The sequence below is a fragment of the Eumetopias jubatus genome, unplaced genomic scaffold (genome assembly GCF_037043125.1).
Source record: "Eumetopias jubatus isolate StellerSeaLion01/CBP00866 unplaced genomic scaffold, mEumJub1_p1.0 scaffold_13, whole genome shotgun sequence".
NCBI lineage: Eukaryota > Metazoa > Chordata > Mammalia > Carnivora > Otariidae > Eumetopias > Eumetopias jubatus.
Genome location: NW_028274819.1, coordinates 97,647,473 through 97,675,208, shown reverse-complemented (window position 1 = coordinate 97,675,208; position 27,736 = coordinate 97,647,473). Strand labels below are relative to the sequence as shown.

Here is a 27,736-nt window from a genome sequence, read left to right as displayed (position 1 = left end):
CTGGCCTGGGGAAGTGCTCCAGAGAGCATTGCTCATGGAACCAGACCCGGGTCAGGGGCTGGGGAAACAGCAGCAGCCAGTCCAGGGGACACTGTCCTCGCAGCTCCCAAGGGAAAGCATGGAGGTGGGGGAGCCTGCTGGTTCCATGCGAGGCAGCCTCCTTCCTGATGCTGCTGCACTGGGCCCCTCACCATCCTCTCCTCTCCTACCCCCTCCCCTCTGCCCTCTTCTTCTGGCTCATTTCTCCCTTTCCTTTTCTGATTCCAAGGACCCCCCCACCTCCACCTCCCGAAGCCTGGCCACTGGCCCAGCAGGGTGGGGAGAGGGAGGCAGGAAGGGGGCAGCTTGCTCATTTAGGTACTTTTACTAGGTGGCAGGGGAGAGGGCTGCTCCCCTGGTGTGGTTTGGCCTCAGGTGAGGAGCAGCACAAGGAAGGACAGTGAGAATGAAGGTGCCTGGGGGGGGGGGTCCTGGCCACACCAGGGAAAGAATGCGTTTTGCTTGCACCCTCTTTCCCTCTCTTCCAAGTCATGCTTCCTCCTGTCTTGCTTGCCTCTTCTAGGAAACCTTCCCTGACTACCCCTCCAGACCTCTCTGGGCTCCTCTCCTTCCTGCATGCCCCAAGCCCAGGAGGGTGCTGCCCTCAGGAGCCTGGCGGGTCTTCTGCCAGGCCTTGGCTGTGGGGTCCCCCTGCCCAGGAAGCTCTCCCCACCACAGAGAAGCCCCTGACCAGTCTCCACTCCAGCCTATACACAGCCATTCCTGGGGTCCTGCTCCCTGACAGGGACGGGGACAGGGGAGGGGCACAGCCTGGGCACCCACAGCCCCCAGGGTGCCCTACTCCCCCCAGCCTCCCTTCTGTTCACTGTTAGTGGGGCCCACCAAGAACAAAGGCCCAGTCTCCGGCACTGCACCCCAGGGGCTCTGATGGGGTGAGAGGGAGACTTGACGGAGCCACATCTCCTGGAGGAAAGAGGAAAGATGACCCCCCACTAATCAATGGTGGGAGTGTCCTGAAGACCTGCAGCCAGTCCCTCTGGGGACCCTCTAGACATGTTTGTTCAATACAAAAGAAGTCCGTGATCAATGGTTTATTCCAGAGGGGAAAGCCCAAGCTGATTGCCCCCCTTCCCCCCCCCGCCTGGCCAGCTGACCCTCGCCCCCTTGCCCGCAGGGCCCTTGGGAGGGATGGTGAGAGGAGGAAGGGCCCCACCTTGCTGCTCCTACTTTGGTCCCTCTCCAGGCCCTGCGCCCCATGACAGCGTGCGACATGGAAGGTAGTCAGAGGGAGGAGGAAGACGGATGGGGGCAGTGGATGAGGGTGGGGGGTGGTGGGTAAGCTACCCTTAGAGATAACAGCAGCAGTTACCTGGAAATTGCAAGTGACCAGCCGAGACACACCGTCCCCGGCCTGCTCACGTGCCGTCGCCAGGGAGGACACAGAACAGCAGGATGACCGGGATTCCAGAGGGAAATGGCATGTCCCTTGGGCAGCTGGGCCACGAACTATGTTCATGGATGGATTACATCATGTTGAGGGAATTGCTTATCTCAGCAGGTAGAGGAGGGACCTATCTTGGCTAAGACCATCCTTGCAGCCAGGAGAGCCCATCCCCAGGGACCTCAGGACTCCGCGCGGTTACAGTGACTCCCGGCAAGGTGGGGATGCTGCTGAGACGCTTTGAGCTTCCCCTCCACGGCGGCCCCGGGCTGCGGGCTCGGCCAGGCTGGGCACTGAGGGCTGGTCTCCTGATGGGGCCGGGCTGGTGGGAAGGAGAAGTTGGGCCGACGTGGATGGGAGACGGGCAACTATCCTGGCCAAGCACCTACTGACCACATCACAGGGAAGGATTCTTAGAGAGAAACGGCCAACAGGCCTCACAACAGCAGGGGCATGGGTGGGAGAGGCAGGCTGCCACCACGTGGGCGCTGGCAATCCCACCCAAGAGGAGGGTGGTGGGTTAGGGGAGAGAAGCCCACCTATCTCCCACCCCTGCGATGGCTGGTCTCTGAGCACAGGAGAGATGGTGACCATTAGAAGTCCCAAAGCTAGAGAGGGGCCTGGATGGGGCCTGGCTGATGGGGGGGAGGAGGAGGGGGTCCCCCTTCCACGCAGATGAGCACAGTAGCAAGAGCAGCAGGATCAGCCGGGGAGGGCAGGGGTGCCAGGGCCTCGGTGTGCTGCCTGTCTGGAACTCACGGGGCCTCATTGGACCCCATCCCATTGCCTTTGTTGACATAGAAGGGCCGGTAGTGAGACTGTTGGGGAGGGGAGGGAAACAAGAGTAGTTAGGGGGGGCAGATGGCAGCAGAGCCGACCAGCCAGACCCACCCTAGCCTCACCTCCCCCCCGGGGAAGCAGCAGTCCTCTGAACCCATGGTTCTAGGGGCCCGTGGCCCAACCCGCAGGCTCTATCTACCCAATATTATCAGAGTCTCCGGGTTCATATCCCACTCAGAGTTCATTCCCGCCAGCCGGCTGATGAGCATGAACCTCAGCCCCTCGTCCAACCTTCACTCCGTGGCCTAGGAGCCCCCCTCCCTGCCCCAGCACCACCAGCTCCCTTTCACATAGCATTTTCACCTCTCCAGAGCTGTGCCGTGCCGTTACGTGTGCCTTGTATGGAAGGACTCGTGGGGTTTTTACAGCCGCTCAATTAAGTGGGTTACTATTATCATGTCCATTTTATAGATGAACAAATCAAGGCACAGAGAGGCTAAGCAACTTGCCCAAGGCCACCCAGGTGGTGAGTAGGGGAGCTGGGATTCGAGCCCCGGCAGCCCAGCTCCGCAGCTTCCCCCTGACCCCCCCCAATCCCACCCACATCTCCAGATTACTCCTTGTGTCTCAAGGGCGTCAAGCATTTGCTTCTGGTCTCTCTGCATGATTCCTCTGACAGAGAGGGTGCAGAGAAGGCTAATAACTGCCCAGCCCAACATGGAGGTGGGGTCCCCACCCCCAGCCCCTTTGCCTCTCTCATCCTGGCCCCTCATTCAGGTAGCGGCCTCAGCACAGAGCCAGCAACAACCTTCCCAGCTCTGCTCTGCTCCCAGTCAGCTCCCTGGGGCCCTGAGAAATCTCCCTCCAGCAATAAGGAGGCCGGGGTAGCTGCCACTTAACCTATGTGAGCACCCTCAGCCCTCCGTGGAGCTCTGGAAGTGGCTTTGACCCTGAACTGGGTCAGAGACAGAACCCACCTCACACTCCATTGATACCACTATAGGAGACACCAGGATGTTTCCAGTCCCTGCCTTTAACCTTGCCTGCCTGGAAACTTGTATCTCCTAGTAGCTCCTTGCCTACGTCGGCCCAGAGCAGGACTTGGGGGGCCTATGGAATGCAGCTGCTGAGTCCTTAGCTCAGACCTTGGTTAAACCACTTATGAAACAAATGCAAGAGACAGAGGCACCCAGGACAGAGAAAGACATAACCAAAGCCGCATAGCTACTCAGTACTACCCAGAGTAGTCAATAACAGCCCTAGAAATGGCTCAAGCCTTTCTTTCTGGAAGGCTGGGTCAATAAAGTGGATCACAGATCACTGGATGGTGCTGTCCCATGAAGATCCCAGAGCGGTGGGTGGGCAGGAACAGAGCTCCGTTGCATCTGGGCCGGGTGCTCTCCCCATCTCCCCAGCCGGCCCCCGTCCCCTCCCTGGTTCAGGGTCACAGCACGTCAGAGCTGGACGGGCTATGGAATCATCCAGGCCCCCGACTCCTGTTGCAGTTGTGAGAACTGCAGCAGAGGAAGAATGGCTCACAGGAGGCCACACAGCAAGTGGGTACAAGGGTGAGGGCCACACCCCAGGCATCCTGACTCCCAGGACAACCTTCCTCCCACGTGAGCACCTGCATCTGTTCTTCTGGCGCTGCATGCTAGCCACAGACATGGGAACCCTGCCCTGCCAAGCAAGTGTCTCAAGATGAGCTTTCTCTGCTGAGACCCAGGCCCTGGGAGGTGGAAAAGTGTGTGGTAGGGAGGGCAAGGACTGAGTCCAGGAGCAAAACCCCTCTTTTTTTCCTCCCCATATCTGCTTTTTGCATTCCTGCTCTTGCAACGCCCCTGGGCCCAGCTCCAAATTACACACACAATCGCTTAGCTCCCATCACCAGCAAATTAAAGATTCTCTCCAATTAAACCAGCCCCAGTTGCTGTGGCCTGGAGCAAATCACCTCCCCATGCTCTGACCTCCAAATGCAAAGACGGCAGGGAGCTGGGGACCACAGCCCCTGTCCCCAGCCAAGCCCCTGCTGCCACCCGTATCCCAGGGCAGCTGTCTGTCTGCCTCGGCCCCAGGAGAGAAGCTTTCAGGGTGGAGGAGGCATAGCCTGTGAAGGAAGGCCCTGCTCACTGAGGTCCTGGGTGGGGGTCAGGTCGGAGGGGCATCAGGGACCACCGTATCTCAGTACTGCATTACAAACAACGGAAACAAAGTCTCAGAGAGGGAATCTGACTCACCTAGGATCCCCTGAGCTGGCCGGACCCCAAGGCCACACTCCCCTCTTTTGTGGTTCTTCAATTCCCTGTTCAGGGCCATTAGCATTGAACCCCTAAATATCTCTATTCCTGACTTTACAGCCTCTGCCTCACCACACTATCACCCCAACGGCCTCTGTGCTGTCAGAGCTGGCGAATGGCCCCAGGAAGGTGGGACCCATTATTAGGACATCCATCCCCTGGACTGAGCATTTCACACTCGCAGAGCTGATGGGGACAAAGTCCTCATTCAGCAAGTACAGGCAACCATTTGCCAAATGAAAGAATCAGGGCTGCCCACTTTACAGATTAGAAAACTGAGGACCAGAAAGGGCATGCTTACCCGGATCCACTGCCTGTTAGCCCTGGGTCTCTGCTACATTTGCTGAATGTGGGAATTCAGGCCCTGCCGCCCCCTCCCTCTGTCCGATGGTCCAGAGAGGTCACATTCTCCCACCACCTCCCCTGGGCGATTGATGACCAGCTGCCCCCGGGGAGCCCCATTCAGTGCCCATTCGGGACATGCCTATGCCCGGACAGGCTGTCCTGGCAGCCCCTCACTCACCAGCAAAGTCTGTTTGCCAGATTTCCAAGTCTGGGGCTGGGCCTTGGGGCTTTGGCTCCTGATGAGGGAAGGATAGCCTGCAGAGACAGGAGGCACTGGTCGGAGGAAGCAGGGCTGGCCGTTGGGCCTCCAGGGCCACAGCAGCATGGGTACCATCTCCAAAGTGACCACCAAGCTCCAGCCAGCCCACTACCAAGAGCAGCGACCCCTGAAGAGATATGCAGCAGCTGGGGGGTGGGCACCTGGGGAAAATCCTGGGGAGGCTGGCCAAAGGGAGGAGGCACCCAGGCAAACAGAGGGAGGAGGAACAGGCCAGGTGGGCTGGGCCGGGCGGCAGGGGAGTGTTGCCCCCAAATCCAGGTCAGGATCAGGATCACATTACTCCGCAAGGATTTCCCCCCATTAGCCCTGAAGGTTCACACCACTGACCCCGCCCCTTCCCATGAGCACAACTGGCCAGGGTTTCCACCAGGAGGCGCCCTTTCCAACGGCCCATGCTGCGTGGACGGTGCTCCCCTTTTACCACCGTGCAGGACTTCGCACAGGTCTTCTCCTTAACCCTTACCCCGTTTCTGGGAGAAGTTTGCCCTGAGCTGCACCGCCAGGAAGCGGCAGTCAGGATGCGAACCCAGGTTTTGCTGGATGCTGAAGCCCATCCTCATGTTCCTCCTGCCTGGTTCCAGGGCCTCTCGCCTGTTCTAGGAGCAGGAGGCTGGGGCCAGGGACAGGCAGTCATTTGCCATGTGGCTAAGGTCAATGGTTAAGACCGCGAGCCCACGGGGCCCGGAGCACGTGGGTGCTATCTGGGCCTGGTCCTCCCGCCTGCCCTGCTCCCCCTCAGCCCAGTGGGATCTGTAAGGAGCTCTGGGCCACAGAACTGTGGAAAGCACTCTCAGTCTCAGCCATGGGCCTGCAGGGACCGGCCTCGGGGTCTGGGAAGGAACAGACTATGACCCCGACAGGAGAAGCTCAAGAAATAAATAGGGTCTTGTCCTTGGCTGGGGCAGCCGGGAGCCCCATTCTGGCTGCTCTAAGGGAGGATGAGCCGGCCAGGCTGACCCTTCCCTCCGTTTGCATTTAGCAAGAGGGTGGAGACGGAGCAGAGAACCGGGGTCTCTCCCTTTATCTGGGGGTGGGGGGTAGCCTTGGAAAGAGAGGGTTCCACGGGTCCTGAGTGGGAGTTGGAGAGAGGGGGAATTCAGATCTCAATTCTCAGTTCGCAGAAAGAAAAACCCACGCCAGCCACGCATGAGAGAGGTGAGGATGGGGGCGGGGGGTGGTGGTCCAGAAGACCAGCCTTGTGCAGCAGACAGAAGTCCCGTGGAAGGGTGAGCTAGGGATGGTGCTGGGGGTGGGGGTGATGCATCCCTCTTCCAGCAACTCTGGGGAGGAGGACCAGGACACCCTAGAAGTGGCAGAGAGCCCCAGAGTATGTCCCATCTGCCCTGCTGTGGGAGAGAGAAGGGGAGGGAAGACAGGCAGATACCAGGATTATTTTTAAACCGCCCACTGCCGTCCAGTGGTTTGGAAAACTCTGTGGTGGCCTGTCCCAAGGTGGTGAACTGATAGGGGGCTTTCCCAGCGCCTGCTGGGAGAGAGAGAGGTATTAACAGCACAGCCTGCTCCCAGGAGGGGCCAGCAGGAGTCATACCTCACCCTGGGGCGCTGAGATGCTGGAGCCTCCCTCCAGGACTGCTGGAGTAGGAACAGGTGGGGGCCATCCTCATGGGCGGGGCTCGGTGTATTTGAGGAGCGGCTCTCCTAGGGCAAGGTCTTTGCCGGGGGGGGTGGGGTGGGGCGGGGTGCGCTGCAAGCCGATGGGGAGATACTGGGGAGCATGAAAGCTCCAAATCACACCAGGGGTGACTGTCTTCCCTGACCCGTAGCCTTTGATCTAGGCTTGACCAGAGAGCAGGGAGGGACCACTGGGAGCCAGACAGGTCAAGGCACATGCCAGAGTTTCCCAGGCCTGGCTTGGGGAGAGGACATCCCTGGGGGTCTCGCAGGCTGGGTCCCCCCAGTCCTATTCACCTTCTAAGGTGAGCAAGGTTAGCTGGTCCTTCCAAGAATCCCTGCCCTGGGGATAGGCTGGGATTCCAGCCTGGAAGGGACAGCTGAATGATAAAGCCACCTTCGGAGGCCACTGCTTGGGAGCCTACTGCCCTGCCCTCTCTCTCCTCCCTCTCCCTGACCCCAGCCAGCCTGGTATTCTTGCATCCAGGCCAGATGTCTCAGGCGTCAGAAGATAGACTGGCTTACACCACAGCCCACAGAGCTGTCCCTAGGGCCTTTCAGAAGAGACATGAGGGGCCTGGCCAACTCAGCCTGGTCTGGGGAGCTGAGTCAGACTCGGGAGGCTTTAGAGATCTCGTCTAGTCCTGCCTTTCTGGAAAAGGGCCTGACAGGACTCTGGCTCTGCAGGATGTCGGCGGCTGCTACGTGGCCACAGTGTTCTAGAGTCAACAGGCCGGCCAGAGCTGGCTGAACAAAGTTAAACTTTCTGCAGCAGGAGGACTCGGGTAGGCCTGATGGAAGCCCGCTGGGGATGTCAAGGGCAGGGGTGTCGAGGGTGTGGCGTCCCCACCTCCTTGACAGTGCAGCTCATTGTTAGGGACCAGCGTTCACTGAAACAAGCCCCGGGCCCAGCCTTCCCTGACAGCTGAGACTGGGATGGAGGAGGCGGCTCCCTGGCTCTCAGGCCAGGGTCTGTCCCTCCAGGGTGGGTGGCTGGTGAGGGAGGGAGCGGAGGCCAAAGCAGAGCTTGGAGAGGGTCAGGAAAGGCAGGCGGGGTAGGGAGAGCTCACCTTTCAGGGAGAAGGAGGAGCTGCCTTGGACTGCAGGCCCGTCCTCAGAGTTCTGAATGGTGGAGGAGTATTCCCAGACCCTGGAGCTGTAGTTACCTGGGGGGCACAGCAAGGCACATCAGACCCGGGCAGCCTCGTGTGGGGGTGGCGGGCAGGACGAGACCATTTCTGTGAATCCACCCAGCCCCTTGGCACGCTGCCTGCCAATCCTTCCCGCCATCAAAGTTGTCCTAAACCCCCGAGTGTCCACCCGTCCCTGCCGCCCCTGAAGGCCCACTGTGCTCAGACTCAGGTACCTAGTCCTTAACCAGCACATAGCTGATTTCGGGGGCTGCTGCCTGCCTGCCCCCCTCACCACCACCTCCACTTCCTGGCTTCACCTCCCTCAGCTCCTCTCCGACACCCCACCTTCCATCCAGGCTGCCTCTGAGCTCCTGCCAACACTCCAGGCTCTTTCTTTTTTTTTTTTAATTCTTTTGTTGTTATGTTAATCACCATACATTACATCATTAGTTTTTGATGTAGTGTTCCATGATTCATTGTTTGTGCATAACACCCAGTGCTCCACGCAGAATGTGCCCTCTTCAATACCCATCACCAGGCTAACCCATCCCCCACCCCCCTCCCCTCTAGAACCCTCAGTTTGTTTTTCAGAGTCCATCGTCTCTCATGGTTCGTCTCCCCCTCCGACTTACTCCCCTTCATTCTTCCCCTCCTGCTATCTTCTTCTTCTTTTTTTTTTTCCTAACATATATTGCATTATTTGTTTCAGAAGTACAGATCTGTGATTCAACAGTCTTGTACAATTCACAGCGCTCACCGTAGCACATACCCTCCCCAATGTCTATCACCCAGCCGCCCCCTCCCTCCCACCCCCCACCACTCCAGCAATCCCCAGGCTCTTTCTTGCCCTAGGCACGGTACAGCTACTCCACCTACTTCCCATCCTTAACGAATGTGTTGGGTCTTCTGGTGTCAGCTTCCCTGACCTCTTCCCCCAAGTCTGTGTGTGCCTCAGCCCCTAGGCCTCACGTCACTCTGCTCCCCATTTGTCACCCCCGGGTTATAGTGGCAAGTTTAATTGGGGGCAGGGGACATGTCTGTCTGGCCCAGCATCACATCCAGTGCCTGGTGCGGAGCCTGGTCCCTAGGAGATTTCATTGTATGGTTGATGGGTGAATGAAAGAACAAATAAACAAATAAATATAAACACATGCTAAAACTTGGGGACAGAGGCAGCTGGTACAAGTCCTGAAATTCTGTTTGCCAAGTGGAAGAGGCTGACAAGGGTCTGTTTGGAAGGATGCCCCTGCAGTCTAGAGGAGAGAGGCAGTGGGGAGGGTGCAGAAGGAAGAGCAGGAGCACCATGAGGGTATTCGAATCTGGGGGCTTCAGAGCCCCCCACGGATGACGCACCTGCCCCAGGCCCACCCTCTCAGCAGCCCGGCCCCTCCTTCAGGCCCTGGGATTGCAGCAGTGAGCCAGAGAGACCCAGCTTCTGCTCTCCCGGAGTGCACAGTCTACCATGCATGTGGGAGTAACCATGGGCATCCAACCCTGACACAGAGGCCTGGCCATTGCCCTGTCTACAGGTGCCCCTGGCCCTCCAGATCTCTCAGGGCCCTGAAGAGGCCCCCCACTCCCCTCCTGAGACCTCCCGGGGCCATGTCTGGTGGAGCTGCTCCAGGCCCTCCCTCCCTGCACATGTCTGGAAGGCACCCCAGAGCCTCCCAAACCCTGGGCTCTTCGAGCGCATGGCCACACACTTGGCACAAGGGTGCCCTCGCTGCGCTGGGCAGAGGGGTGTCTGTGCTCAGCAGCTGTCCCTGAGGAAGCCACGTCTCCACCCCTCAATCACCTTTTCTAGGTCTTAAGGACGTGTCCCTCACCTGGCATGGCAGCAATACATCCTGGATCTCCAGGGATGGCCCTGCTTTGTGTCCTGCCATCCATCCCGCTTACAGAAACTCTAATCTGTCTTAACCACCATGATTTCTCAACGCAGATGTACACCCATCAGTAAAGGGCCCAGGTCCTCTCCAGGTCCTTGGGTCACAACACTTGCTAAAGGAAGCTCCTACACATAACCCCCGCTTCCGGTTTCCCTGACTCACCATTCAGGGAGAAGATCATATGGACTCAGGGATTTCCAGGCTGCCTCTCCACAGCCTAACTGAGGATGTCACACACCATCACACACACACACGCACACACACTTTGAGCTCAGTAGGACTCCTCCCTGCCTGTCTCTGGGCCCCTAAACCCATCCCACCTCTCTACAGTCCCCACACATTGGGGAGTCTCCGGCCCCTGGCCCACCTCCCACAGGCCCTGCCCCTCCTTGTGCTGAGCCACTCTCTCACCTTTGGTGCCATAGAGATTGTTGAAGTTCTTCTGATTGGTCTCCTTGGAGAGGCGGCTGGGGGACCCCGGCCGGTAGGCTGTCCTGGCCCCACCTGTGAAGCAGATGAGCTGAGTCGGCTTCAAGGCAGGCCTGTGGCTTCTGACTTGAGGGGGTTATGGGGAACTCTTTGTCCCCAGACAGCTCCCATTGCCTGTCCTAGGACCCGGGGTTCCACCACTAAGACAGCTCCTCTGGGTCTAGATTAGGCAGCTTCTTAATTTGCCCTCCTAATCAGGACACTTAAGAGTGAAAGGAAGACTATTAGTAAGTAAGCAGGAGCACCTGGAGCCTCCTGCATAGACAGGGACGTATGGTCACCCTACTTGGGCGGCTTTGAGGATCACCAAGGCTGGAGAAGCCGACACCTCCCTCCTGAGCCAGTCCCTGTGTGACGGAGACCCCAGAGGCTGGGAGATGGGGTGCCTGTGACAAAGAAGGATCATGGCAGCTGTGGGGGGCCACAGGTGTTGGGCCCTTGGCCAAGGTGAGGGCTCGCCAGTGATGATGAACCGGTGGCCACAAACTTCTCCCAGGTGCTCCCCCTCCAGGGACAAGACCTCACATTGCTCAGGAGCCTCCAAATTTGGGTTCTCAGAACAATCTTGAGAGGTTGGCAGAGTGGGCTCCATACCCCCACTTTACAGATGAAGAAGGCATGCTCCCCACATGTGTCCAGGTCCTTCGATCAGCTCCTCCCCTCCCACCTAATGAACACCCCGCTCCCAGATCTGGCCTGCCTGGCCAAGCACCTGCTGGTCCTTCTGTAAGCCTCTGCACCTGTGGGTCCTCTCACCTGGGTGGCCTCTGTCCATCATGGTCATGCCTCTTTATTGAGCGCACTGCCCCTCTTTCAGGGACCTGGAAACCAGCCTCCACTGGGAAGTCTTACTGCCTGAGCCCACTGCCCCAGAGCCCCCAGACTCATGCCAGTGGCCCTTGGGTGGCCTTGTCTCCTGATCCCCTTGCTGACTCTCCCTGGCCCTTCCCTTGCCTCTACCCTGAGCCTGGGAGCTCCCAGAGGGCAGATTTCCTCCTTCCTCCTGTCCCCAGTGCAAGGGCAGGGACACTGGATGAACCTGTTTCTTCCACCTACAAATATCACCGCCTGACTCAGTGACAAGCTGAAAGACTTCCTAGCATCTGAGCCGAATTTCTCTCCTCTCAGGCCCAAGGTCCCCAGGTCCTGGCTCAAGGGCAATATCTTGGCAGGTGTTCCTCCCTCTCTCCCCTGTTGCTGCTCTGTTCCTCTCCCCATGACCTGCAGTGGAACCCACACCCCCCTCAGTCCCCTACGGAGCTGGGGGAGCCAAGCAGGGACCAGCTGAAGGGATCAATGCACATCGGGGTCCTCAGAAGGACCAACGAGGGCGAGGGACACTGGGGAGGCTGGTTAATGCCGCTCACCGGCTCAAGGACTGGGCCCCAAGGACAGCGCCCTGGGAAGGGAAGGGGCCAGGCTGGCTGGCCTGGCCCACACCAAGAATGTGGGGCAGGGGGGGACTCGGCTGCCCAGGTGCCTCGCCAGGCCTTTGCCAGGGTCCAGCTGTTGTTTTCAAATTGGGTGGAGCAACAGAGGTTCCTCCTGCTGAGCTCATCTCTAAATCCCCTACGCCCTTCCCATGGTGTGTATGTGTCTGAGGTATATGAATCAGCGCTCAGGCCTGGGGGCTCCCCAGTCCCCAGCCCCTTCCCCACATCTCCTGTCTCCTTTCTCGCTTTTCCCCACACCCCACTCTTCTGAAGACCACCTCATCATGTGCACACGCGCACGTGCACGCACACACACCCTCTATCTGAGGGCTGACATGCCTGGCACACACCCCCCCCCTTATGTAACGGTCATTGTTGTGGTTTGTTGCTGGTGCAAAAAGAATGCAATAGGTTTCCCCAGGGCAAAGACAGGCAGGCTCTGGTCTATACCTCCACCCAGGGTGACACAGGCCGGGACCACCCAGGATCCAGAGAGGGAGGGCTAAGGGCCAGGCTGCATGCCGGGAGGGAGAGGTGAGGAAAGGTAGACCAGCTGGCTGTCTCCCTGCCCTTGAGGAGCAGAATGGCCCTCCCCCAGGACTACAACAACGCAAGCAGAAGCAGACCCCAGCTCAGGCCCGGCAGATGGTTGCTGGAGAAACTAGCAGCCAGGAGACCCTCTGGAAGGAAAGGGAAGGACCTGTTCAGACCGGACGCAGGAACTGGAGGGGAGGGAAGCCAGGAGGGGCAGGTTCCGGTAATTTATCTCTAACCCGGATGCTTCTGAGGGAGGAAGAGGGGACTGTTTTTGCTTCCACCGGGATAGCAGGTATGTGCCCGGACTTCCGCAGGCAAACCCAGTGACGGTCACTCTGGCAAGGTGGAATCCGGCTGAGTCTCCGGGCCCATGGCCCTGAGGGGCAGGCTGCTCTCTCTTACCCTTGGGTGTGAGGTACATGGAATATCTCTTCATGGTATCAGGTGTGCTCCACTCGCTCGCATAGCTGTTAGTGTAGTTGCTCATGTAGCGATGGTCAGCCCCTGGGAGGGACAGAGGTCGGTCACTAGAGGGGCAGGTGGGGAGAGGCGGGCCCTTGGGGGCATCCTTGGGCTCTGCTGAGTCAGCCCACAGGCCCTCTGTCCCAGGCAGAGGCGAGGTTCTCCAAACTCAGAGAAGACCACGCCCTGCCCAGCATCCCCTTTGCTCCTGAGCTGCTAGGACGTGAGAGAGGGTCTGCAGGGAGCCATCTACTTCCTTGGGCTGACCCTCATGAGTAAGACCATAGGCACAGCACTTTGCAGTTTACAAGGTGCTACCGACATCCATTTCTTATTTGTTGTGTACGCCAACCCTTGGGCTGGAATGGAGATCCTCACGTGACAGACCAGGAAGCCGAGGCTCAGGAGGTAAGTGAAGCTATTTGCCCCATGTCACATGGCCAATAAGGGCAGAGTTGGGGTGTGAGCCCTCAACCCTACATCCTCACTTTGTCCCAGCCACTGTCAGCAGCCCACAGGGATGGCATGAGGTCCTAGCGTCGGCCTCCGTGGCCAGGGATCCAGCCAGCGGAGCAGAGATGCGCAGAGGGGGGTGAGCTGTGTGGGAGGGGCACTAAGTCTTCCCACTCCACTCCCCAGCCACCAGTATACCCTCAAACCCAGACAAATCGGTGGTGCCACGCTTGCCTTCTGCCAGCTGCCCCTCACCCCTTTCCTTCCCCATCTTCTACATTGCCTCTGCCCTTTCCTCTCCCTCTCCCCTGGGCAAGAGAAGGAATGAGTGGTTCAGGCCCTTATCCTTCATCTCCATCACCTGTCCCTAGCAGGGGTCTGACACACAGTAGGGCACTCCACGACATACACGTGTCCTCCCAGGTGTTGGCCCAGCCCTCCCCACAGTGCTCCCCACCCCTGCCTACCCCACAAGCTCAGGATGGGGGTGGTCAGTCCCTGGGCCTTTGGGGGTAGGACTGAGTCCCCGTTCTGATGGGTAGACTGGCATCCAGGAGGAGAGGAGGTCTGACTCACTGGCCTCCCATTCCCCCCCTACCCTGCCCTATAGCCAGACACGCTCCCAACAACAATATGGCAGCAACCAACAAGCCAACATGGAGGCCCAGGGCCCCAGGCACAGGTGCAGGGCTGCTTACATCAGCAGCACCCATCCTACTCTTTGCGGCGTCTCCCTGCACACTTTGCACAGGACACAGGGCCACACCTGCTCAGAGGCCATGGTCAACACAATTGTGACCTAGAAATGGCACAGTGGACGACGGGCGGCAGGCAGAGGTCCCTGCAAGGCTCACAGGCAACCCTGGCCCAATCACGGCCACCCTCCTTCATCTGGCCAGACCTCGGTGGAGGGGCTCCACCCCTGGGTTCGTACCCCAGGGACCATGATCATCACACTCCCCAACCGCTCTGCATGGCCACCAGCCACAGCAACTTCTCGGATGGGAAGACACGGGAGGCTGCGTAGCAGAGTGTGAATCCTAACTACAGCCCCTGCTCAGCTGCGTGCCCTTTGAAAAGCTACTTCTCTGAGCCTCAGCCTTCTCATCTGTGAAATGCGGTGCATCCTGCAGGGAAAGTAAGCCACAGAAAGTAAAGAGCTCACACAAAAGCCAGCACGCCAGGAGTCCTCAGTCACTGTCAGCCACCACCGCTAATGCCATCCTCATTGTCATCAGAAGGAGGATTTCTGGATCCGAAAGCCGCTTGAAGCCTAACGATTGTCTTGCGGCAGTGGCTCATGGATCCTCAGGTGTGACTGAATGTCCCTCACATTTCACAGGGACTCTGTGTGATGTCACCATCACCAAGATATATGGATGCCCCCCCTAAGCCCCAGCACATCGGCACTCTATTATCCCCTCCTCATCCCCAAAGAATCACATGCTCCACCTGGAGACAAAACACAGGGACCGCTTCCTTTTGGGTGTTTGGGGCCAGAAGTGTCCTTAAAGCCCTGTGTCGGGCCTCGGCCACTGGTTGGGGCCTTGTGGGAAAGTGCTCCGGCTTCAGGCCCTGAAGGGACCGGGCTGGGCTGGTGAGAAAAGTCTTAATGGATTAGTCTCTCAGATGAAGAAGCTTTCGGTGAGGTGATTCAGTTGGCCTCCGTGGGGGACGGGACAGCATGACTCAGAAGAGAAGCTGTCTCTAGGGGAGCGGGTGAATCACTGAGACACATGTGTCCCATTGTCCCCAGCCCAGCCCTCGAGGCCAGGTCCAGCCTCCGGGTTCAACACCACTCAGTGCGGCCATGGTGACAGGTCAGGTCTCCCTCCCAGCGTGATGCAGTTCTAGGTCACGTCTATTGGAGTCCGCAAGTCACCAGGTTAGCACCTGGCCCTCACAAGTGGCAGCATCGACACGGCTGCTGGGTTGGGCCCCATAATCCGATGCAGCTCTGAATGAAATCAGTCTGTGAGTTTGATGGATGACCCACAGAGGGGTGGTATTTGTGCAGCTAATGCCCAGATGCTTGCTGCCCTTGGGGGCCCTCATAACACCACATAACCTTGGCAGCCGATTCAATGGAGGGTTACAATCCCTGAATCCTAGTCCCAACACCTTGTGTAGGACGGGTGGTTTGGAACAATGAGAGGCCGGCTGGCCGGCTAGCTAGATGCCAGCGCAGGCAGCAGGGATCGGCCTGAGAGGAAAGTGCCCATGGTCGTGGGGCAGGCCCACAGAGGAGACCTACCGTTCTCCATGTGGTTCCTCTCGATGAAGTTACGGCTCAGGTCTGCCTTGCACATCTTCTCAACATGGCGCATGCACACGTTGAGCAGGTCATCCTTGAAGTTGCCAAGTGACTGTCCCAGGCCCTCCCCCTCCAGCAGAACATGGTAGGTGGGTAGGGGTGGGGGGAGGGAGTAATTGCTCATCAATGCACCAAATTCCTACCAAGGAAGGAAAGAAGCCATTAACCTTCTAGGTCTTTAGTAGCTACGGGGACACTTCTCTGCAGGGAGCTCTCAGTCCGGCTGGAAGGCTCAACAATGGGAGCCTTGTGCGTTCTAGACACAGCTCGGCTATGAACTAGCTCCACTTGTCCTCACTTCGTACCTTTCTCCTTCTGTAAAATGAAAGGGTTTGACCAAACTCCACTAGATGCTAACATCCCTGATGGTGCTAGTAGTCCGATATATGACTCCGCGGTTCCCACCTCTTCAACTGGACACGTCATCCCACCTCACAGGGGTTTCTGAGAGCAACACAACTGTGACATCTTTGGGAGTGAAAGTACTAAGGAGATGCAAGGTATTTCTAGAATGTTCTGGGTCAGTCATGGTGCGACCTCCACCTTTACATACTACCCTCTAAGCCTGCCTCTGCACTTTGTGCTTCTCACCTCCCTTCTCCCCTCACCGGACAGTCCCTCCTCTTTCTGAAACCTTTATGGGCTTTTAAGACCCAGTTCAAATTCCACCTTCTCCACAAAGCTGTATTAGATCACTCCAGCATGCTTGCCCTTCCCAGAGCTTCCATGGGCACTTATCTCCTGAACCACACACCTTATCATTTAATTACATACTCTTCTGTATTGCTCTCTAATTGTACAGGTCTTATCTTCCCAGCTGGACTGCAGCTCCTTGGGGGCAAAAACCATGTCTTATACTTCTCTATTCTACACAGCATCTACCAGAGTCCTGGGCATGCAGTGGTACCCGAAACACTCTAGCAGTTGGAAGGATGAGTGGATGAATAGACAGACAGATAAGGTCAAGGATAACACACAGGCAGCACTTCTATGCCATGCCCCATACCCAAAGCAGACCTCACTAATCAACGCCACAACTCTTTCCTACTGAGCCTGGAGCACTGTTAGTACATATCAACTGAAGTTGGTACAAGGTGATATTTGCGTGCCATCTTTGGGGTAGGTAGGGAAATGGCTTGGCTGGAAAAATTAAATGGGCAGATGGAATGGAGCTTGGAAGGAAGGAAGGAAGGAAGGAAGGAAGGAAGGAAGGAAGGAAGGAAGGAAGGAAGGAAGGAAGAAAGGATGGATGGATGAAGGTTCTGGGAAAGTGGATGTAAGGATTGAGGGATCAAATGGTAGAGGAGTTGCTTTGTACCTGCAGAAACAGCACCGAGTCACTGATGCTTTGCATCTGCTCCCTGGTCTGCTTGTCCTCATGCAGCACCTTGGCCCTCTCGTCCAGAGCATCCATGATCACCTTTATTTGGTCCACGGCATCCTGCTCCCGCTGTTCTAGTGCAGCCCTCACTTCCTCCTTTTGCTTCTCCAGGTCCCGCACCAAATCCTGGAAGTTTTGCTCCAGGAGAGCCTTCTCACTGGTGGTGAAGCTCTGGGTCCAGAGTGAGAGGAGAGAGGAAGGAGGGTTTTGGGAATTTTAAAAACCTCCTGAGTGGGGTGTATCTTTAGGTTCCCAACCCAGAGTCAGAACCAGGGCATTTCTACTGCCCCAACCCAGCAAGCCTGTTTGGCTAAGGGTCCCATTCAAAGGCATCTTTGAGGGATGCCATTCTATTGACAGAGATGGCCAGGTTCATTCACAGCCCACTCTTCTTTATCTGTCTGTGACTCCTCCCCTGGGTGGGTTGACTTGAGCCATCATTCCAACCTTGGGCGACTCCATGGACCCAGAAGACCCCCCATGGGCCAGGTGGCGCTCAATGAAACCTCAACTAGAACCAAACATCATTCAGAAAGTGAATTGACAGGCTGTTTATGTAGCCAGGGACAAGAGTCAGTGATTTCAGATTATGGTTTGCAATTACTCAAACCATGGCAGACATGTATCCATCTAGCCATACTGGCACCAGTAAAAGGACAACGTCATGCATTTGGTGGCTGGGTGGTCTGGTGGACAGAGTAGACACTGGAGGACACACCGGAGGACAGGTTGATCTAGGGTCTTTATTTGCTGGATGGTGTCAACTGAGCATTAGCTGACGGGCGAGATTCCACCTGAATGCCTGGCCTGGACTTAGAAAGGGAATTGGTGGGGATGCCAGAGGGGTGGGAGAACCCAGAAGAAAGAAGTATGGGGTATAAATGGGGGCCTGAGGCCTGGAGCAGGAGGCAAGGCCTGCCCCCTCCCAGGCAGGACAGGCAGGGTGAGCATACAGCAAGGCCATGGCGCCAGGGGGCGGCTCACCTTGATGCGGTCCTTCTCCTTCTGCCACTTCTCAGCTTCATCCTCAATCTCGATGATCTTGAGCTGCAGCTGTTCTTTTTGCAGGGACAGCTCTGTCTGCAGGGAAGGAGCCAGGGTTAGAGAAGTCCAGCAGGGGTGGGGAGATGGAGGAGCATCAGAGAATCAGGGAGTGGGCCCAGCCAGGGAGCCAACTTGGGCAGGGCTCACCACTCAGCCCTTCAGCCTGTATTCTGCAAACAGTCACTGGGACCTCGGATATGCCAGGCCCCAAGCCCGTCACCAGGGATCTGGCAACAAGTCGAACTGTTGGATGTATGTCGCTATAAACTCAGGCCTCGGGGGCTAGGCATCCCAGCCACGTCTTTATAAGGACTAAACTTCTGCCATGTCCCTCCACCCAAAATGAGCCGGAAGGTTAGTTCATTTATGGGGTTCCCACTCCTTTCAATGGACCTGAGGCCACCAGGGAGGGAAGGAAGCTTCTACCTCTTTCAAGCTTCAGGCAGAAAGGGGACCCAGCCCAGCCCAGCCCAGCCCAGGGAGTGTCCCATGGCAGGAACAGTGTGCAGCATTTCTCTGCCATGACGTGGGGCCTGTGTTGCAAGCAGGAGCCCAGGCTGCAACCAGCAGGGATTCCGTCTGGACAGGAACAGCTATAAACCTGTTTATGGGAAAGGCAGCGCAGTCCGCAGTTTGGGCAAGATAGGGACTTCTGTTCAGGGTCGGTGAGGTGGGGGAGGCTGGCAGTGAGCGAGGCAGTGAAGGGAGGAGGAGAGAAGACAAACAGACTCCAGGGATTCCCCGCTCAGGGGAGGACGCATGCTGCTGGGGTCTGGGGGTGGGGTTGGGAAGGGGACCGACGAGGTGCCTTGGGACGTGAGCTCTAATGGGTACGGAAAGTACTGATAATATTTTCCTTCCATTGCATTAATGCCTTCTCTGGAAAGCAGCTACAACAGAGACAAAAGGGGAGGCATGAAGCTAAGGCCAGGCCGACTCAGCCAGGCCAAGAGGCATCTCTTTGTTCTGCTGGGATCCCTGCCAGTGATCTCAGAACACCTTCCAACTTAGAAAGACTGGTGGGTGATCTCCACCCCGCAGGCAGGAAGACTAAGGCATCCAAGAATGCCTTGGGGTGCTCACAGTCTCCCCACTACCTTTTGAGCAGAGTTCCACACCTTTCTCCAGCTATGTCTTTGAGGAACCCACAAGAAAAGTCAAGATGAGGAAGCCACAAGCCACTAGGAATGTGAGCTCTGTTGGCAAGGAGTCCTGAGCAGGGTACAGATATGTCGCACCCGTGGAGGGCTCCACCAGGCCGACGGGGTGCTGACTAGGGTCCCTCCACAGACACCCAGGGAAATGGATTGGGAGTGGAGAGAGCTTCCCTGGCTTTCTTGGAAAGGCTGCCCAGAGGGTCAGGGAGTTGGTGGAGAAGATGGGGAAGGCCCGGACCAAGAGCTGTGGAGGTCCCAGACAGAAAACCCCTGATCCCACCCCGCATCCCCTCTCTGCCCACACTCCTGGGCTCTCCAGGCAAGGAGACTCCAGGTTCACAGGTAGCATCTGCCCCACCAGCGATGGGCGGCAAATCCCGCACCATGGTAAATGCCATCACCAGAGATGGACAATGATTGTCGGAAGGAAAGGAGTGAAAGGAGATGAAGTTGGGATTTGGCCTAGTTTCTGGAACAAAGCTGGGGAGAAGCCAGGTGCCGACAGACACAGTGCTGGGAGGGTGGAGAGCAGAGGACAGAGAGCCGGGACACAGCGGGTGGCAGATCCAGTGGCCTGGAAGGATCTGAGGTGTAAAGAAGAGACAAACGGCTGGATGATGGGTCTGTGCCAGGCGTCTTGCGCATCCCAGAAGAGCTCCCGAGCAAGGGCCCAGGGGAAGGGGAGAGCCAGAAGCCACCCCACAGCAGCTGACACCTCCTGACCCGGCTAGAGGGGGGGCATTGGTCCCTGGGTTTCTCAGCCCTACCTCAGCGCCCCCAGAACAAGGTCTGATGGATGGGAAAGCAGAGAACGGAAGTGCATTCACTCCTACCCCCCCACCCCGGGGCCTGTGGCCGAGGGTGGGGGAGGGCAGCCCTCCCATGAATGAGCACGGGGGAGCCAGGAGGGACCACATCCAGAGCTGGGACTGGGAGTCCAAACATTTGAATCCAGTTACCACCACTTCTAAGCAGGTGGCCTCTGCAAGTGACTTAAGTTCTCTGTGCCTCAGTGGCTCTATCCTTCGTGCACATAATGAGAGGTCTGCCCCCCAGAGGGCATGGGATGAGCTGGGAGCTGGGAAGTGAAGCTCTTAGAAAGTGCCTGGCACAGAGAGAGCCCCGGCCAGAGGTCCAGCATTGTGCTGTGCGGGGCACGGTCCATGGAGCCGTGCCAGGTGCTCTCCCTCCCGCCAGGCTTGGAAGAGAGGGTGCAGTGTGGCGAACAGGCCAGTGAGGCACAAGTGAGCAAGGGGGAGGGGTGGGCAGGTGTGATCAGGTGAGGCCTTGGTGGGGCTCAGCAGCGAGGACGGCAGGTGCCGCCGTATTGGGTCTGGGGATAGTGTGTAGGCTGTCGGGATACAGGGAGAAGTGTAGGCCCAGAGGCCTGCATCGTGGAGAACTGACACCTGGAGGACACTGGGGACAACAGAGCAGAGGGAGGGGGAGGGGGTGAGGGTAGGCTGACCTTGCCAGTGGGAAACAGTATGGCCAGAGGAGTCGTGCGGAGTGAGCAGAGGCGCCGGGGCTACCTGCCAGGAGCCATGGGAGCATGGGGCAGGGTCGGGGCCTGCAGGTGAGAAGTCTCACCAGACAAGCACAGATTCCCTGGCCAAGAGCGAGGGCAAAGGAAGGGGGTTAGAACAATGAAGAGCCCAGGCCAAGGGCAGAGGGAGTCAGACCCTGGGGGTCCATCCTGCAGAAGAAAAGGAAGGAAGCAGGCAGCAGGGCTGGCTGAGGTATGACGAAAAGGGCCAGAGGTGTTGGCCAGTGACCCAGGAGGGGAGGGCGGGAGCAGCCGATTGGGAGGCATGCGAGGGCAGCATCGAAAGCAGAGACGCACTGTCTGCAGCAGTGGGCAGAAGACTCGGGGCGGAGGAGAGACTCGGCTCCTTATTTCTTTGGGGCATGGGGGAAGTCGGACCCAGGCTGGGAGGAGGCCTCGCAAGACCAGACTTGCAGGACACAGTGGGCCCGGGGAGGGGGCCTTGGACTGGGAGCTCCGTGTGGCTGTAAGGGTCCCTTTTCGCCTCTGGGATGAGGGCTCCCCTCTGCGGAGGGGGGCTTGGGGTGAGACCCCTGGGGGTGTATGCAGCATCTGTGTGGCTCTTGGCAACTGTTCCCTGCTAACAGGGCTGCCTGAAGCTGGAAAAGGCAGGATGTGGGAAAGAATATAACATAGGAAGGCTCCAAGATAGTGGGTTCCCCCACAAAACTAGGAGAAGGAACGACACTAATTGTATTATTGAGCACCAGCCTTTTTCTTCTTTCATCTGCAAGTGGTGTTACTCCATTTCACAGATGCAGAAACTAAGGCCTGAAAAGATTAGGAACTTTGCCTGAGTTTTCAGAGCTAGAAGGCCGTTAAGGCCAAGATGTAACAACAGGACTCGGATCTCATCTCATTACGTGCCCTCTTAACCTCTAGGCTCTTCTCTGAATCTTCCAGACATTGTTCCTCCCCTTCAGGCCTGCTAACTTAAGCCTGCCTAGGCTCCCCCACCCCACAGATGGTACAGTTTGGCCATCCTGCCTCTTTCCTCGTCACCCCTTTTTCCTCCCCATACCCTCCTTCTCGCCCCCTGTGGCCCCAGCTCTCTCTCCCTCTCCCTCCTCCCTTGGTATCTGACGAAAGCCCCTGATATCTGATGGGGCCTCAGCTCCCCCACCCCTTCATCCCCATCTACACCTCCCTCCTCACTTCCTCCCACTCCCGGTTCCTTACCTCCACCCTGCCCAGGCCTGTCCCTAAATGCCTCCTTTGTTCCTTTCTCCCACACTCGTCCAGTTGCCTCTCGCTCTGTTGCCTGGGATGGGCACCGAGGAGACCACCCTGCCTGCAAATCCCTCTGGCCTTGGGGGAGCAGAGGTTTCCCTGAGAGCAGAGTGATGGTACAGCAGCGGTGGGGGGGGGGGCGCCCCAATCCGATGGGCCTTCTGCTGCAGACACACCTGAGCACTCACCTGGACGGGTGTTACCTGCACGGCCCCCAGGGAAGGGGGGATGAGACCGTGATCCTCCTCGGGCTTGACTTAACCACATGGGCCGTTGGCTCTGATATTTGCCAAATGAGCCAGTTAATTGCCAAATTTGTACTCTCAGACAAATGGTAATTATCTGGATAAGAATCTGAAATGCTGGATAGATTTCCCCATTTCCACCCAGATGTCAAATAGCCCAATACTAGTCTGAGTGATGGGGGCTCCCAGTGCTCTCTGCTTCCTCGGGTGTCGGGACAGGGACCGGGCAGGATGGGGTAGACAGAGTAGCACCCAGGCTGTCTCCAGACTGGCAGTGGGCCCTTGAGAAAGTCACCCCACCTTTACCAGGCCTCGATTTCCTCCTGGTGATGTTGGACAAAATGCCTGATTCTCAACCTAGCTACACATCAGCATCACCAAGGACGACTTAAAAATACAGATCCCAGGCCCCAAACCCCTGAATGAGAACCTCCTGGACAAAGGCCCAGGCAGCTGTGTCTTGATTCTCCAGGTGATTCCAATCTGAGGATGCGCCTCCCACCCCTGCTCCCCACCCCGCCCCAGCCCGCCATCCTGTGAAAACGAAGTATAAAATGATAGAGAGGAAACTGCCATCAGAAGAGTCTGAATCCTGGCTCTGCCACTCCATGCTGGGACTCTGGAGTAGTCTCTTGGCGTCTTTGGGCCTATGTCCTCATCTCTAAAACAGATGCAGTAGCCCACACCCAGTGGTGCTGTTGTCAGGAGTGACAGGTAAACAGCCGGTGCTCCATAAAAACCGGAACGTCTCTTTCCTCCCCTGCCTCCTGTCTCTAAGGAGGTTATAAGATAAACTGCTTCCCCTCAGCATCCATGGAGGTCACCCCTCTCTGTTCTCACCCACCCTGTCCCAGAGCAGGAGCTCCCCCATCAGCCCCTAACAGGATCCATCCTGACCCGATGCAGCAGGAGGGACTTGGGATAGACAGAAGGATGGGCCATGAGACACAGGAAAGGATGGATATGTACATTGTAATCTCATCAGCCTAATCCAGCCTGGGGAACGTCCAGAGGCAGAGGAGTGGACATCTGTAGGATCCCTTCTAACATTTGGAGTGGAACTGGAACATTCTGATCTTGGATCCACCAGAGGAAGGACGGTCATGTTTTCACATCAAGTGGCCTTTGCTCCAACATGGCCCCTGCTCAGAGGCTACAGGCAGAGTCGAAACCCAGGAGATGAGCACCCATAGCCCGGCTGTCACCTGCAGCCTCGTGCAACAATTCAAGATCCGTCTCAGATGACCTCACCCGGGCCTTTACCAGCTGGCCTGCTGAACAGGTTCTGGACAGGGCTCCTTGCAAAAAACTGTGTGTGGGCTGATGTTTGGGTCTACAGGGGATGCCTCCAAAGGAAGCCAGGATTGACATGCTTATTCATTTCAATCAGTCAACCCACTAACCCTGCTCGGTGCCAATGTCCCCCACGTCTGACATTCCAGCAGAGCCAAGCCTAGACAAACAGCTGTGCTCCAGCCCAGTCTCCTGGCCACCCTGCACCACTCCTTGACCACCTCTACGCGCTGGGGTGCACGCGCGTGCGCACACACACGCACGCGCGCGCACATGCTGTCTGAAGCTCCCACTATTAAAGTCACTCCAATTGATCAGACATTTTCCCCTGAAACTCCTGTAGAGCCCACGTATCCTGAATCCCATCTCCTCAATGCCCTTCCCCTCAGTTGCTCTCAAATATTGGAAGAGAATTAGGGGACTTCTTCCTCATCCTCTACAAGCTTGGACAGGTCCCTCCCTCTCCCGGGGCCTGTGCCCCCGTTTGCGAGGTGAAGGAGGAGACCGAGGGGATGGCGAGGACTCCAGCCAGCCTGCCATCCCGCCAGCTACGGTTTGATGTCGATCTACAGTTGCTTCCGTGTAACTGGGCGGATGCTCCCCGGGCTTGTTTGTGCATCTGAGCTCTGCCTCCTGACCTACATCGTGAGCCCTCAAGGGCGAGGGCTCTGTCTCTGAGTCCTACGGTGGCTCCAAGCACCAGAAGGTGAACTCCAAGTTTCCGGTGCCTCCACAGAGGGCTGCCCAAGACCCTTCAGTCCTCCAGGGGTACTCGGGTATTCTTTAGGTGACACTGGTTTCGGATGTAATTTGCGGGCAAACCCTACATATTTTTTTTTTTATTTTACTTTTTTTTAAAGATTTTATTTATTTATTTGAGAGAGAGAATGAGATAGAATGAGCATGAGAGGGGGGGAGGGTCAGAGGGAGAAGCAGACTCCCTGCTAAGCAGGGAGCCTGATGCGGGACTCGATCCCGGGACTTCAGGATCATGACCTGAGCCGAAGGCAGTCGCTTAACCAACTGAGCCACCCAGGCGCCCCTAAACCCTACATATAAAACAGATAAATAAGCATGTATATTGCTTGTAGTGGAAGTGGGCACCTGAAGCCACCGGCTTCTTGCCACCAATTTGCCCCCCTCCTTATCCCTGACATTTCCAAGAATCCTGGGACTCCATGGGGGAATTTGAAGACCACCAATTTAGTCCAACACCTTGGGTTCACACACATAGGGAAACCAGGACTGAGAGAATGGAAGGGACTTGTCTGTGGTCCGATAGCTAACTAAAGGCAAAAACCAGGGCTGGAACTTGGTTGGCTCTCCCAGAATCCAGTCTGAGGCTCTGCAGTTTTTTGGGTTGCACCGGATGAAGATGATTGCCCCCTTGGTTCTGTTTTGGTTTCCCAAGGAAGCTCCCAAAGGATGGGTTCCACCGCCCTGCCCTGTCACTGTCTCCCAGCCTGAGGCTTGAGGCCAGGCTGGGTTTGGGGGCACCGGGGAATTGGGAACACCTTTCTGTGCCAAACAAGGCTCCTGAAAAGGATCTTTGAGTCTTTTCCCATTTGTAACCCGTCTCTCTCTGCCCAGGGGTGTGGGTGAGAGTACAGAAAAAGTATCAGCTAACTCTCGGTCAGGAAGGCTGGGCGGGGAGGGGTCCCGGGCTGCCCCAATCGGAGGCGTAGAGAGAAGCCGTTGAGGAAGGTCACGTCCCCCCGCATTGAGCACCAGGAGGTTCACCCAAGCGGGGGGCTGCCCAGCATCTGTGGAGCAAGGGGCAGCAACCCCAGCTGAGCCTTTGGCCCAGAATGCCTTCTCTCCATGTGCAGCCCTTTCACAAGCCTCCACGAGCTTCTGCTCCTCCCCAGAGAGATCCAGGCATGCAAATGCACTTGTGTATCCCATATACAAACACAGGCACCAAACACCCACCTGCATATACAACACAGACACAGGTATGTACATCCCATCCCCCCGCAAACTGCAGCCCTCCCCGAGCAGCACCCACCAATGGGCACGTGCCCCTGCAACCACACACACAAAGCACACAGAGCCCAGCGAAGGGGACAGAGGAGGCCGCCGGGGAAGTCAAGAGACTGGCCGGCGGGGATCGGATAAGCAGCAAGAAGCCACTGTACTGCAAATGCGGAGTCTAAAGCCAGAGAGGGGAAAAAAAGCATTTAAGTGGACCCCAAATTCCCTCCTCCTCACCCATGACCCCTGCCCCAGTGGTCAGTCCTGCTCAGGTGGTAAGAATTCTCTCTCCCTAAAACAAAAATAAAAAAGAAGAAACACTGCAGCCAGGCACAGAGCCCAGGCTTGAGCCCAGATGGATTCTCTGATCGGATTTGAACTTACTCTGTGACTTTGATCAAGCCCCCAGTCATTCCTGAGCCTCCATTTGCTCATGTAGGCAATGCCCCTGTCTCCTGAGGCCTTAGAGGATTAGGGAAACCCCCTCTGACCCCCAGCCTGCAGGTGCAGAGGGGCGACAAATGGATTCGGAAAGAGCCAGGGACAGCGGAGACTCAAGGCCCCAAGCCCGGGAGCACCCAGGGGAGCAGATGCCCCTGCAAGTTACCTCCTTCTCGGCCTTGGCCTCTTCGACGGTCACCGTGCCGTGATTCTTGTGCTCTTGGAACATGCAGAGGTAGCAAATGCAGGTCTGGTCCGTCTGGCAGAAGAGCTCCATGGTTTTACCGTGCAGGGGGCACTTGCGGGCCTCGAAGTCCCGGATGGGCTCGAGCAGCTGGTGGTCTCGGAAGGCGGCGCCCTCCAGGTGGGGCTTAAGGTGCAGCTCGCAGAAGGAGGCCTGGCACACCAGGCAAGACTTGACGGCCTTCTGCTTGTTGCCGATGCAGGAGTCACATAGGACCTCCTCGGAGCCCGACTTGGAGCGCAGCAGGAGGCCACCGTCAGCCCGGGGGTAGCTGTTCCGCCGGGCCTCCCCGGGCTCCACGATGGACACCGTGGGCTTTCGGGGCTCTGAGAAGATGGACTTGCGCAGCTCCCCCTTCTCGGCGAAGGAGAGGGGCAGCTTCCTGCCGGCCCCCAGCTGGAGCCCGGCATAGGGGGACCTCTTGCCGTCCCCAGAGTCCATGCTGAAGTAGCTGGAGCCCTTGTCGTCCACAGACTCGACAAACTGGATGATGGGCCGCCGCCACTCGTTCCCTGAGAACAGGGAGCTCTTGCCCTCCCCTGGCTTCAGGGCACCGCCCAGGCTCTTGCCCTCGGCCACGTCCCCGCCGTGCCCGTTGGTGGTCTTGGCATCTTGGCCTTCGGCCTTGGCCCCATTCTCCAGGGTGCCATTGGGGCCCAGGGGGCTGCGGGCATCCCTGGCTTCCGGGCTGGCCCCATTGCTTCTGGAGGCATCTGTGGCTTCCATGGCCCGTCACTCGGCTGGCGTGTTTGGGACTTGCTGGGGCTGCAGGTGGTTGACCTCTCGGGCTGGCGTCTCCGCGGGGAGTGAGTCAGGTAGCCAGAGCCCAGAGACACACCTATAGGGAACAGGGGGGAGGAGGTGGAGGAGGAGGGGGCAGAGGAGGAACAGCCAGCCCAAGCCTGACGCAATGGGCCCGGAGAGCCGGCGGCTGGCTCCCAGAGCCAGCAGCGCGCCTCATTATACAGGGGGCCACGCCCTGCACATTCATACCTCACCTGATTTCTAAAGGACGTGGGGGTTTTTTTCTCCCCTGGTTTAATTATTTTGCAGAGCTCAGCAACCAGTCCGCCTGCTCCTTTCTGATGCACCTTCTTCTCCGGGGGAAGCAGGGGACCTCTGTCCTCCCAGGTGGGAAGGTGAGGTGTCTGCCAAGGTCCACGGGACAGAGGGCTATTAATTGGGTCATGCAAGCCAAATAGCCTTATAATTTGCGGGCCCGGATTTCAGAGGAGAGATTTCCCACCCTGGGACAGTGGAGTTCCTCCTCACCTTAAGGAGAAAGGTGGGTCTGGTTGGATTTGGATTGGAGGATGGGCAGTCCAGTGGCCTCTGACTCTTGAACCCTACTTGCCAACTTCCAGGCATTGTCCTAGGTCTGTCACCTACAGGGGCTCCTTTCATCCCCACCACAACCTGTTCAAGTATCCTATTTCATAAACGAGAAAACTGAAGCTCTACGAAGCTGCCTCACGGGCCTCAGCAAGCGCTAGGGTTGAGATTTGGAACCCGAGACCTTTGAGCTGCCAAAGGCTCTTCTTTAGTTAGGGTGTCAGGGAGCCGCCTGAATGTCAATGACATCTAGAAGTCGTGCCTGGCCCAGCGGCCCTAACGAGATGCATGCGGCCCTTAGGTCATTTCTTTCTTTCTTTCTTTCTTTTTTTTAATTGGAACTGTTTTCATATTTTTTAATAGT

The 27,736-nt window shown here is 57.4% G+C and overlaps 1 protein-coding gene across 3 annotated transcripts; it reads right to left on the bottom strand.

The window, feature by feature from the left end:
* Positions 1–2,196: 2,196 nt before the first annotated feature.
* Positions 2,197–26,766, bottom strand: TRIM29 (tripartite motif containing 29). Of its 3 annotated transcripts, none has more exons than XM_088017752.1 (10): positions 25,963–26,766; positions 17,851–17,946; positions 16,804–17,037; positions 15,426–15,624; positions 12,659–12,760; positions 10,209–10,301; positions 7,846–7,941; positions 6,528–6,629; positions 5,042–5,118; positions 2,197–2,259 (listed from the first exon to the last, which is right to left on the bottom strand). In XM_088017752.1, the coding sequence occupies exons 1-10, from the start codon at positions 26,764–26,766 to the stop codon at positions 2,197–2,199; spliced, it is 1,866 nt and encodes a 621-aa protein (XP_087873878.1). The 3 variants fall into 3 exon arrangements, with proteins under 3 accessions (XP_087873878.1, XP_087873879.1, XP_087873880.1); XM_088017753.1 differs by having other exon boundaries at positions 6,528–6,626; XM_088017754.1 differs by lacking the exon at positions 6,528–6,629.
* Positions 26,767–27,736: the final 970 nt, after the last annotated feature.

Excerpts from the sequence above, each read along its gene's own strand:
- TRIM29 (XM_088017752.1), bottom strand. The coding sequence starts at position 26,766 with ATGGAAGCCACAGATGCCTCCAGAAGCAATGGGGCCAGCCCGGAAGCC. Across the intron at positions 17,038-17,850 it reads AGGAGAAGGACCGCATCAAG|AGCTTCACCACCAGTGAGAA; the intron begins GTGAGCCGCCCC and ends CTCTGGACCCAG. Across the intron at positions 15,625-16,803 it reads ACTCGGTGCTGTTTCTGCAG|GAATTTGGTGCATTGATGAG; the intron begins GTACAAAGCAAC and ends CTTCCTTGGTAG.